We start from the raw sequence: 12794 nt of genomic DNA, 5'->3' as shown, positions 1-12794 counted from the left end.
GTTTAAAATGAACTATTACATTCTTAATTAATTTCTTGAAAAATTTATAGCAATAAAGTTACTTTTACTCCTTAATAATTACAGAGCATATTATTATTTTTAAGATCTTACATTTTTAATCTGGCCAAGGCATTTCTAAGACTCTCAACAATTTGTTCCTTTATATAATGTTCTTTTAATAACAAAAATTCAACTTCTAAAGGTTTAGGTATATTTTGTACCTAATGTTACTAGCGGTTTCGCCCCTAGCCTCTAGTGGAAATACTCAAAGAGATAATAAACTGCGTTTAATTAACACAATTTTTTATATTTTAGATTCAAAAAAAAAAAATTTTAAAAAACGCGGGAATATCTTTTTTTTTTTTGGGGGGGGGGCATGGTAGTCGATTTTCCCTCTTTTTAAATTTTATCTTTAAAACAGAAAATAACTTAAAACCATCACAGGCCCAGTAATCCCTAAAGAGTAGAGCCCATTCGGTTCAGTGGTTACCGAGATCTTAAGCTTAGACAGACAGACGGACAGAGAGACATTTCTACTTATCTTTAAAGATAGTAATAGCAATACAACGTCTTCTTATGCCTTCTCTGATTGTAAAAGTTCTAGGTAGGTATCTATAAACGAAATTAAATTTGCAGATGTTTAAAAAAATTGTAAGAACATTCCTGTAGATTACTGACCATATCCATAAGTTCAAGACCTGGTCCACTCGTAGATCCACTGGAATTTGTGTTTCCAATTCCTTATAAAAATATATACTTTAAACAGGTATGCAAGATGTTAAATTTACTTGTCGGTGGTCTTACTCTACATTAAAGGGAGCGGCAGCCGCGCGTCAGTCGCGACTGAGACTTCTAGCTGATTTTTGTAAAAGGTTGACTTCCCTGAGGTTTATATTCGGCTGATGCGCGGCTGCCGAGCCCTTAGTTAAATGCACATGCTTTTATTAAGTCTAAATAACATAAGTTATACAAATAAACTTTATTTTTACTTTAGGATGAACTGAACATTAGTAAAACTTATGAACTTTCGAATTTGTTAATATGCTTTAAAACTTTAGAAAACTGTTTTGACATTCTTTTTTTATGAAGCATATCATATGATGCAAAATTAATAATTAAAGTATAAATTCCTGGTTCTTCACTGCCAGAGCCTCCAGCAGTGGATCCGCTGCCTCCAAGTCTTCTACTTGGTGCAGCTATTGTCTGTCTAGCTGCCAATACATTCTCCCTGACCATTTCACAGTTAACTTTGAGTTAAGTTTTAGCACTTGCGTGGAAATTCCACGATCCCTTCATGCAAATTTTCTCAAAAAAAAACCAGTTAACCCCCTAAAAAACTTATAAAACTCAATTCGCTTGTGAGATAAGTAATTTCTAAGTTAACAATCGTGCCTAAGTTCAGCCTCCATTTTGACACAGGTATACTCTACACAAGCCTGTGTTACAGCCAGCACAACCTGAGTTCAAAAGTATTTTAAGTAAGGATTTTATCAGTTACAATTATATATAAAAGAGTAATGTTTGGAGGGCTTAAACTAAATATAATTTTTTTATGTTTAAAAATTGATTTTGAAAAGAATCAATCTTATCTAAATTAAACATAAAAAGTGATATTTTTAGCTTTTTTCTCCCCTTAAATCCATAAATCTGTTGTACTAAAAGGTTTACAAGAAAGCTTCGTTATGGTCCAGGAAGGTAGACAGATCACTTATACCTATACAAAACCTTAGAGCGTTTTTGACAGGGTTTCGGATCCGCATTGATTTTATGCGGATCCGGATCCGGATCCTCAAAATTTGGTCAGTGCGGATCCGGATCCGGATCTTTGACAATAAAAATAAAATCACCAAATTTTTCAAAAAAATTTAATTCTTTAATTCGAAGTCAAAAATACTTTTAATTTTCAAGTCTGAACCTAAACCTTAAAGATTGGCTCTCATCAAGAGAATGTCTGAGATTTTATATAAATTTATGTAGATTTTTCCATCTTTTCCGCATTTTTTGGAGTCTAAGGATCCGGATCCGGATCCGCATTTTTTTGCGGATCCGGATCCTTGGACTCAAAAATATGCGGATCCTTGCGGATCCGGATCCAGATCCGGATCCGAAACCCTGGTTTTTGAGATGTTTTTAGTTGAAATACTTTGCCTCAAGAATAGAATGTGCGACATCCAGTCCAGTAATAGCGCGCAGGGCTGCTGTCAACTTCTTGTAGAACCTGTCCAAGGCGCGCACAAGAATCACAGATTCTCTTTCCTTAATAAAATTTTTGTATAAAAGGTAAGAAGTAAAAAAGATTTTGTATACCTACTATATCTACGATCAATCTTTATTTGCCCATACTGAATTTTACAAGGGTTCTAAAGGGATAAGACAATGACCGATAAATTGATGTAAATCTCAAATGATGATACACATAGCTTCCCCTTCTGTAGATTACAATTAGTGATTGTAACGTTTGGATGCTGAACTTTATACACAAATTCAATAAAAGTTCCCAAAGTTGTGAAGCCATCGAATAAGAAAACGTTATTAACTTATTATAAAACTTTGGGGACTTGTAATCAACAACCAAATGCCCCCTCCATTACGCTATTTTCTACAAAAAAAGAATTTTTAAAAAGATATAATAGAAGACAATGGACGCTTTACAGCACATCCCAAATTATAATTTACGCAATAAACCAAACAGTATATTTAGATTATTGGTTAAATCGTTTGTTACCAAAGTTTTATTTGATTATTTACCCTTGAAATATTTGAGCCAAAAGAATAAGATAACTTGTTGATAACACTTCCATTAAATTTTTTAATATTAATGTTATTTTAAAATTGCTAAAAACATAATTTTTCTTTTTTGAGAGAAAAATAGTTACCAATTCATAAAATTAAAATTAAAGAAAAATTAAATAGGAGAAAATCGCAATAAAATAGTAATATCAGTTTATCCAGAAAATATTAACTTTCACACAAAATATGATTTTTTAAACTCAGGGATATTAACGGATAAGATAAAGAACGATAAATTAATGTACAACACAAATGAAGATAAACAAAAAATACCCCATTTTTAGATTAAAATCATTGGTTGGAAAGTTTGAACACTGCCAGTTTAAATCAATCAAGATTTATAGTGTTCAAAGCTTTTAAACCAACGATTGAGATCACGTGTCTGTGAAACTTTGGTTACAATTATAATTTTCAGTAAAATGTCCTCTCCCTCCCTGGTGATATTTTAGAATTGATATTCTCTATAACCATAAGGAAAAAGGATAAGAGGATGAATACTCACCCCTTTTTCATGGTAAATACTACTTCCCCATCCCTAAATTTAGAAGCAGACGAAAATCAAAAGCCGCCCAGGGCTTAAGTCAATCATAAATAATAATGTGAATAAAAAGAAAATCGATATTTAGCAAACAGCCGTGGGCGGTCATAATCAGCTGAATGTTCATTATGAAAAAAATTTCCCCCTTTTTAGAAATAGAAGGATTCATCTTTCATGAACAAATTTTTTTAAATAAAAATAAAATTCTGTGTAATTTTTAATTAAAACGAAAATATCTAATCTAATATTTTTGCCCTAAATATGGAAATAGTAAAAAGTAAAAAAATATTTTTTAAAATAATTTTTAATCCTCCCATTTGAAAAGTAGTGAAATAGCAATAAATTTTAGCGCGGCAACAGCGCTGAGTAGGCCTCTAGGCCCACTGCCTATTTTCGTCTTCTAGTTGCTTCGATTCCTCTCTTTTATTTTTTTTCTCTATGTCTATAACAATATATTTAAATCAAGAAAAAGCTGGATTTGTTTAAAGAAAATCTATAATTTTTCTTTAATAAGAAAAATTATTTTTCATACGAACAAAATTACATTTCATGTGTAAATCAACTACATATATGTCAATCAATCAGAATAAAATAAAATTTCCTCTTTTGGAAAAAAGGGATTTAGGACAAAGAACTAAATTAAACTAATACAGCCGCTAGAAAATAAAGAAGGGCCAGCAGCCTTTTCATAAATTTAAAGTTTAATAACATTTATTTGACAATTTAATTAAAAACTAAATAAATTCCATCAAATAGATAGTTTACGTCAAAATAAAAATATTTCAATTTTCCAGCTTTAAATTAAATTTAAATTAATTCCTTTTGTAAAGAAATAATTCTAAATTAAACTTACTTTTGGTATTTTATTTTTATGTTGATTTAATTTAAAAAGGGGCTGGGGATTTTTAATTCAAGATCCCGTAAAATAAAAGTATATTGTAAATTGGGAAAAGTGTGGTAGGGTGAAGCGTTTCAACCGTACAACGCGAGTTCGATTCAAAAGAGCCCCTAGCCTTTAAGGATTCTCTCAATAAAGAACTACAAGTAGTTACTGTTTAAGAGATATATTTGAACTGAATGCATATACAACAAAGTTACTAGTTTATATACAAAATAGATTATAAATGGGTTAGGTAGAGAAGGGTGTGGGGGAGATGGGGAGAAGCCCCATTCAGGTGAGCAGCAGAGTGGTAGGCTCCCGTAGGGGGTAAGGTAGACGTCTCCCGGAAAAGGATAGGTTGCTGGAGGCATGAAGGGGAGAGGGGCAGCGCCCCTCCCATTATCAGCGGTGTCCAAGTTGACCGCCGTCTCTGATGTGTAGACAATGACCAGAAAGGGGCTGGGCAGAATTGTGATAAGCTGGGTTTAGCGTCGGGGTGTTATTTGGTAAACACGGAGCATCGCATACTCTGGAAAAGGCTTGTCCGTATGCCGCCTACCACAAAAGCTCAAGATACTGATATAAAACTTCCTGTAACAGTTATTTAAAAAAAAACATTTAAAATCAACACAAAACTCCAAATCTATTGTTGCTTTTTTGTAAAAGTGTCAATATAAATTATAAATTACGTTATTTCATACTTAGTTAAAAAAATGATTTTCATATTCTATTTGATCTTCCTAGTAACTGATTATAAGAAGCTTCCTATGAATTTTCGGGTATAATCCCTTTCGTGGCAACGCCGCTTAAGAGGAGTCTTATTTTAAAAATAACTTTTCATATGGTTAGATTGGGTTATATTGGGTTATGTGATGGCCCAGCAGGAATAAAGGGGCTAGATATAGAAGAAAAGCTACTTTGAAAATACAAAAAAGGCGTTGCTACAAAAGGACTATACCCGAATTTTCCTCTATGATGTTTCTAAATATACTAGACACTTTGTTCTATGGAATCTTTAAGTAATATCCCCCCCCCCTCTTTTCAACCCTTATTCTAAGGACTAAGCTTTTCTTAAAAATTACTTCAGTGATTCTAAAAATAGACTGAAAGAATAATCTTACCAACGTAAAAAATTAAAATTAGTGTCAATTTATTTACCTTTAAAGATCTTTTCGTTAATAAGAAGGATGAAAATATTAATACAAATAGTGATAAATTACGTTATTTCATAGTTTAAAAAAATGATATTTCATATTCTATTTGATCTTCCTAATAACTGATCATAAGAAGAAGCTTCCTATGAATTTGCCCTCTATGATGTTTCTAAATAAAAGACACTTTGTTCTACGGGACCTTGAAGTAATATCCTCCCCCCCCCCCCCTCTTTCAACGCTGATTCTAAGGACTAAGCTTTTCTTAAAATTACTTCAGTGCTTTTAAAAGTAGACTGAGAGAATAATCATAACAACTTAAAACTTTGAACACAAAATCTTATTATGACCCAAAGAAAAATACCTGTCGGATCGAATTTTATTATTTTTGCATGGTAATGAATTACGCCTGTTTGTGGGCCAAGGCATTCCCCCTACTCTTGCTATTGATGTCACAATCCTGCCATAGCAGCAGTCGGTACCATTTTTAACGTCTCTAGTGTAACATGATGTGATCAAGAATCGAACCCGACACCTCCCCGACATCAAGCCGACACGCTAAACAGGTACTTTGTGTGAATTTGTGAAAGCACCGAAAAATGAATATAATCTTATTACAAATTATGAAGATATTTCTAAGAATTTGTAAATGCATTATTTGAAAAAATGAATGAAAAAGTTCTAAAATTAAAGATTTTTTTGTTGTTTTAAAATTTTGAACAATAATTTTATTTATGAAAAACTAACTTTTCATCTATTAATAAAAATTAATTTTATTCATTTCCTAGAACTAGCTAATTTATTTTATTTCAATAAATTAAAATCCAACTTGAAATATAAAAAGTAAATTAAATGAATTGAGAAAAGTAAAAGAATTATTTTTAATATTGGTACTTCACAAATAAGTACTCTTAGGATGGAAAAAAATTCCAGTTGACAAATATTTTTACTTAATATCTACTTATTGAATAAAGTACATATATCTAATTGTATTTCTTAATAAAGAAATGCCATTACATAAAAGTACAAATGTTTAGAATATGTATAGTATAGAGATATAATCCAGATAACTTCCTGGATCCAGTGTTGGGAACCTTTTACATATACTAGAAAATTGCTTTTTGCTCTTTTTTAGCGACTTGGCTTAAATAATATTTGCGACGCTATTGGCTGATATTCAAAGAACCAATTAAAAGTCAGCACAGGGTCCACGGGGCGGAGACATTCAGTTATTTAACACCTTCCCCCTCTAATGCTTTACTTTTATTTCTAAACGATTAGTAAAATATAATAGATTTAATAGCCAAGATGGTTAATCGACATAATAATCCGTCCAACTTTATAAAAAAAAGGATTCCTAGCAGAAAATAATCTTTTTATATTTAGTTAACTTTTAACGTAAGCTGAATCATATGATTAAATCATAAAAGTGAGTGACAAATTTTGATACTATAAAAAGGGGGGGGGGGCCGGGGGGGGTAATGCAACTATCTCGTAATCAATGATTAAATGGCACTTAGAATTTGAATTTCGATCTGAAATTATTTATGAGTAATCCTTGGTAGGTCTATTTTCCCTAAATCGAACAAAAAGTTGGAAAAGTAACGGCTGGCAGCACAGCCGTTTAGCCGTTTTTTGCCTATTTTCAGGGCAAATTCACCATTAATTACGTAGGAATCAACTTTTTAGAACATATTTTGGTTTAATTCATGTTAAATGATAGCAATAACCATTTTTTAAATTTTAGGTACCAACAGCTACCGGCTGGAACCGTTTGATAAGGTTTTTGAGCGACAAAAAGTATTATGTGGAGAAAGGTTTTGTGACTAATTTGCTCTTAAAATAGCCAAAAAAAATGGCAAAACGGCTGAGCCGCCAGCCGTTAGCCGTTGCTTTTCCAACTTTTTGTTCGATTAAGGGAAAATAATCCTACCAAGGATTATTCATGCAAAATTTCAGATCGAAATTCGAATTCTAAGTGCCATTTAATCATTGATTACGAGATGGTTGCATTAATCCCCCCCTCCCCTTTACTCAATTTCAGTAATTTCAAATGGAATTAATTTGCTGAATCACTCCCCCTGGGTGTGTAAGATTAAAAATATACCCAAGTTGATTCCAATTAAAGTTTACCTCTTTATCCAAAGACAGTCTTTCTTTAACGAGGTCAAGATATCTTGCCAAGTGTTCTTCTATCCATTCATTTAAAATCAATTCCACATCTAAAAAAATATTAATATTAAAAGAAAATTTGTAAGTATCTTTGACAATTGAGAAATCACTTTTTAATAATTAGCTAACTAAACATTATGTAATAATCAATAGAAAATTTGCTTTTTAAACTTCAAAACATATTCAACATACCTATTAAACTATCTATCAGTATTTAATTACACAAGCTATCTACCTATCTATACCTGGAACATCCTGAAACAAAAGTAGCATTGCTAAGCCGTGCCGGCCTAGCCCTAATTTATGTCAGTTTATATTAGTATCTATCTATCAAACTTACTAGCTTCCTGTCTATCTACTATCTATTTACCTGCCACATCTCCAAACAGCTGATAGAAAAGCGTTGCTGTGTCAGCTAGGCAAGGCACAAAACCTGCAGAGGCCTCATCAATAAACTCCAGACTGTCCATCATAACCACAGAGTCAGATCCAAGATGCTAAAAAATAAAAAAATAAGGGATATTTTGTTCTGGCGAAAAAATTGTATTCAAATGCATATTTTTTCCTAAATACAGAGCAATGTGAAGATCTGATTCACGGGGTTAAACCGACAGAAGTTTTGTTTACCCGGGCCTTCTTCACCTCGGTCTCAACAAAACTAAAAATAATCTTGTAATTTTTCATTTTACTACCCACGGAAAGCTGTCTATTATAAGATGTGATAAAGAACTATTTTTAACAACAAAACAGTAGAATTTGATAACACTATGAATAAATAACTACCAGAACAAAACTAGGTAGGAAAAAAAACTAGTTAGGTATACTTTTAATCTTAAAAAATAAAGAGATAATTGAACCTTAATCTTTCTTAAATCTGCTAGTTATACCTTTCTAAATATATTTCACATTACAACACAATAAAAACGCCTAAATAGGAAATTCATGTCTATGTGTAACACAGCAATAAGAATCACTTCATTTTATATGAATTAAGAACAGAATATTGATCTATGTACATTAATATGATAATATAATTGCTGCAAAGTTACTGAGAACTTTAGTGTATGGACCTCTGCTCTATCCTAGTTTAATTTCATGAAAGTTCAAGCATATATTACAAACTATAGAATTATTCACTAATCAAAATATGTACTTTTAAGGCCTTTTTTTGTTATTTTGAACAGAATTTAAGAGCTATTCATAACTTTTCTTAAGCTGTTATCAAAAACTATGAGAGTTTTTTTTGTCAGTAAATAGAATTTTCTTTAAGCCAAATAATTAACAAGGATAATAACATAAGAATTGTTTAAAATAATATGTAGCTCTTATAAGGTAAAACTTTATGAAAATGAAACCTTTGTTGGGTCTTTAACAATTTTGATTTGTTTATCCAGCTGTTCTAAATGTTCTCTAAGTTTAACAGCTTGGTGAGCCAGGAAGCTGTTGATAAGATCTTCAGTATTGTTTCCCAACTGTCGTAGCAGCTTCACAGCTTCAACTAGCTGTTCTGGATCGCACGAGGGGTCCTAAATAATTATAAGTATTTACAGAAGTTTAAACACTCATAAAACAAATAAATTGTTTCCTTTCATTCTGATTTCAAGTTTGTAAGAAATATTGTCCTATTCAATTCTCCTAGATATAAATTAGTTCTTAAATATCCTGGAAAAAATTTGCATTGGTTCAACAAAGAAAATTGAGAAAATTATTAGCCTAAGCCTTCAGCCCCTCGGGAATAATAAAACAGGAATCGATCCTTTTTCATTTTCCCATCCACGGACAAACATAGTAACATGCGCTAAATATATTGTTTTCTAGCCTATTGTAGAAAAAGGTTTTTAAATATTAGAATTTTATCATAAAATCTTTTTCACTTTTGTTTACCTCTAATCTTAATTCTAGCTTGTGTCTGATATCATTAATAATTTGTTCACAGTCCTCCTGGATTCCAGCAAAACTAGGCATCTCCCTGAAATAATGAAAGTATATTTCAGATATTTGTAGTGTAAGATTGAGTGGAGTAATATAATGAGTATAGAACAAGATTGTCTGGCAAAACATACTGTTCTCAGTATCACATCACATAATATGCTTACTCAAATCTCATTCATTAGTGTTTGGATTGAAAACTATACCTAAAGTTTTTCGAAAATTATTTTCTATTCAATGATAATTAATAGAAAGTTTTTTTTTTAAAGTAAGTTTTGTAATTACATAAGAACTTTGTCTATAATTCTAATTGAAAATAATTTGTATCTAAAATACTTTTTATAACATGTCTCAAGTGCATAATACTTTACACTTAGAGAATGTTATTTTGTTATTATATACTTGTTGAATAAAGAGACAGAGTTATCACTTAGTAACACTAAACATCATAACTATTGATTTTGTTTGTATTTTAAAACACAAAGCAAAAAGGTATTTAGGGGTAAATTTTGACTAGCAAAGTTAAAGATATCTTCTACATTTCGAATTTGTTTAATTGAAAGTATCGTTATACCAGGGCTTGGCATTAAAGTTGAAAGGTTTTTGAATAAGACTTTATTCTAAGACTTTAAAAAATAAACTGTTAATATTAATCAACTATATGAGTATATCCATATATACTTTAAGTCATAAGTAGATATCAATTCTCAATTTATTAATAAAAATAATAGAAATATAAAGTTACATACAATACAGGGGTGTATATTCTGCACAAGATTTATTTTTTTTCCCCTGCTACAAAATTTTTTATTTTTTTCCCCCCCTAGATTTTTCTTAAAAAGTAGGGGGGGAAATAGAAAAATATTTAAAGAACTCTATATTTTATTTATTTTATCCCTCCTACCACACATTTTTTTAGTTTTTTTTAACCAAGGAGGGGGGCGAAATGGAAAAAATGTTTTCAGTTTTCTTAATTTTTACATTTTTTTTCCCTCCAACCACTTATTTTTTATTTTTTTCCCCCCCCTGAGCCGGGGATCCCATGCAGAATATACACCCCTGATACAATATTAGAATATTTTTTCATTTTAACTACCAAAATATTTTGGTCTTACAGGAACTCGATACTAACGTACATATTTAAACTTAAACGTAAGAAAGCCATAGGGATTCTATATTAAAGGCCAATAAAACTGATAAAAATAGTAAGTTGTAGAGTAAACAAGGATGACAACATCCATAAAAGCGAAGAACTGAAGCGGTAGGACAAACGGACATTAACACTTATATAGTGTCAGAACTAAATAATCAGAATATAAATGTATACGAATCGGAGCAAAATTGTAAGTAAATTTGTTGAAATACTGCTTGATACAGGATAATGTTTATGGACATACTTACATTTTTAGGACTTGATTATAGAGTTTCTTTGCTTATAAGTTATAACATTATACTTTGTTGTCGACATCAACATACCAAAAATCAGATCAATCGGATGATTAGATCAAATAAAAATTTGTTGTTTAAAAAGTTAAAAAAAATCAACATGTTTAAAATAGACGTACGGACATTCTTGTTATAATTATAGAGTTGCTACCCTTTCTAAATCGTAACAAACTACTAAAGGAATCACTATGCAAAGTTTGAAATCGATAGGACAATTCTAATATGCCTAAATTAACGAAAAAATCTATCCGTGTGTGACGAACGGATGTAAGGACGGACGGACTTACCGACCCTAATTATAGAAAAAGGGTACTATGCACAAACTTAGTACTTGTGAATCTCAGTACCTTCCAGCATTGACCCTAAGTATTTTCTTTCATATATACAAGTTCACTATTAATCATTGACACATATTGACGAAAATATTTATGTTTCACCACTTTAAATTAAAGAAAAGTTAAGATATGTCTAGCACTTTTAGTCGAAATTCTATCAAACGTTTTGTTGAGTTCAAAGTGTCTTTAATTGTTGATCGTCAAATGCTATGTTTTAAAATTCAATTATTCCTAATAAAAAAATGGAACAAATTGTTAAGATTCACTACTGGTAAGTGTTAAGCCTCACTTGTTCATGCATAGTCCTCTTTTAAAAGGATTATGCCATTGCAGCTGATAAAAACCTCAAAACCTACATAGCATTATGGATGGACAGACACACTGACAGAGTAAGTTAACGAGAAATTAGTCGGGATATTAACACAAAAGTTACAGGCTAACATCTTCAAAGCAGAGAGAAAAACATGTTGCCCTTAAAACGTCTATGAATGACGAACATAGAGAAGCTTTGCTAAAAATAAAAAAAAATATTTAATACTAGCGGCTTCGCCCCTAGCCTCTAGGGGCTTTGCCCCAAGAGATGGTAAAAAAAGTGTGGAAATCTTCCACAAAGGTTTCAAAAAAAAAAAAAAAAATTGGGGGGATTTTTTTGTTTTTGGGGGGGTTGGGGGTGTCCCACCCCCCAAGAAAATAGCTTAAAACCACCACAGGACCAATAGGTATATACCCTGAAGAGTAGAATCCAATCGGTTCAGTGGTTACCGAGATCTTAAGCTTCAGACGGACGGACAGACAGACGGACGGACGGACAGACATCAAGCTACTTTGTATTATAGATTACATACATCAAATATCTAATAATCGTACCTACTGTGAAAATTAAATGAAAAAAAATATATACCACATGAACATAAAATATAATAAAATAGTTCAAAATATTACAATAAGCTGTTATTGTTATGAGATCATTTCTCTTTTATATCGATAATATGAAAGGTTATATAAATAAGTAATAACAGATATGATATCATCCAAATGTATTTACTGATTTCAGATTATTTCAAGAGTATAGTTTTATTGAAATTTATGATCACGATTAATCCGTTTGGGCGATTTATCGTGCAATACCTATAGGAGAAAAATTTGCCATATTCAAATACTGAATAATTCTGGTCTTATATTCGTACTAGACACAGACAAATACCTCGTGAGAGCGGGGCTACGTCAGGTCTAAAAAATCAAGGATACCTAAAAGGAGTAATATCTCTTTTAGTGTGCAATAACCCAGAGTATTAGGTTGAACAACACCCAACATATAACCAACCCTTTAATTGCCCGACATTTGCCTGGAAATCCTAATTGTGCGTGGTAATTAGATGCTCATTGGAATTTCGCCTGTTCTTACTATTAATTTCAAGCGGAATAAATAGCAACAGTAGATAACATTTCTAACGTCTCCAGTAGGACACTCAGTGAGGTCACCTCCCGACAGCAAGCCGACAAGATACTTAATTCTAATATTAAGATAAAAATTTATTTTGTTCCTATACTAA

The 12794-nt window shown here is 31.4% G+C and overlaps 1 protein-coding gene across 1 annotated transcript in view; it reads right to left on the bottom strand.

The window, feature by feature from the left end:
- Vps51 (vacuolar protein sorting 51) overlaps positions 1-12794 on the bottom strand; it is a 29778-nt gene that overhangs the window by 10964 nt on the left and 6020 nt on the right. Inside the window, exons 8-16 of the mRNA XM_080154728.1 lie at positions 9416-9500; positions 8887-9057; positions 7902-8028; positions 7493-7581; positions 2149-2256; positions 1393-1457; positions 1133-1228; positions 666-742; positions 112-160 (exon numbers count right to left, since the gene is read on the bottom strand). Of these exons, the coding sequence (XP_080010854.1) occupies positions 112-160; positions 666-742; positions 1133-1228; positions 1393-1457; positions 2149-2256; positions 7493-7581; positions 7902-8028; positions 8887-9057; positions 9416-9500 (867 nt within the window). The remainder of the gene's footprint in view (positions 1-111; positions 161-665; positions 743-1132; positions 1229-1392; positions 1458-2148; positions 2257-7492; positions 7582-7901; positions 8029-8886; positions 9058-9415; positions 9501-12794) is intronic.

This window comes from Acartia tonsa, chromosome 1, assembly GCF_053477335.1.
Source record: "Acartia tonsa isolate MP-2025a chromosome 1, ASM5347733v1, whole genome shotgun sequence".
NCBI lineage: Eukaryota > Metazoa > Arthropoda > Copepoda > Calanoida > Acartiidae > Acartia > Acartia tonsa.
This window is presented reverse-complemented; position numbering and strand designations above follow the sequence as displayed.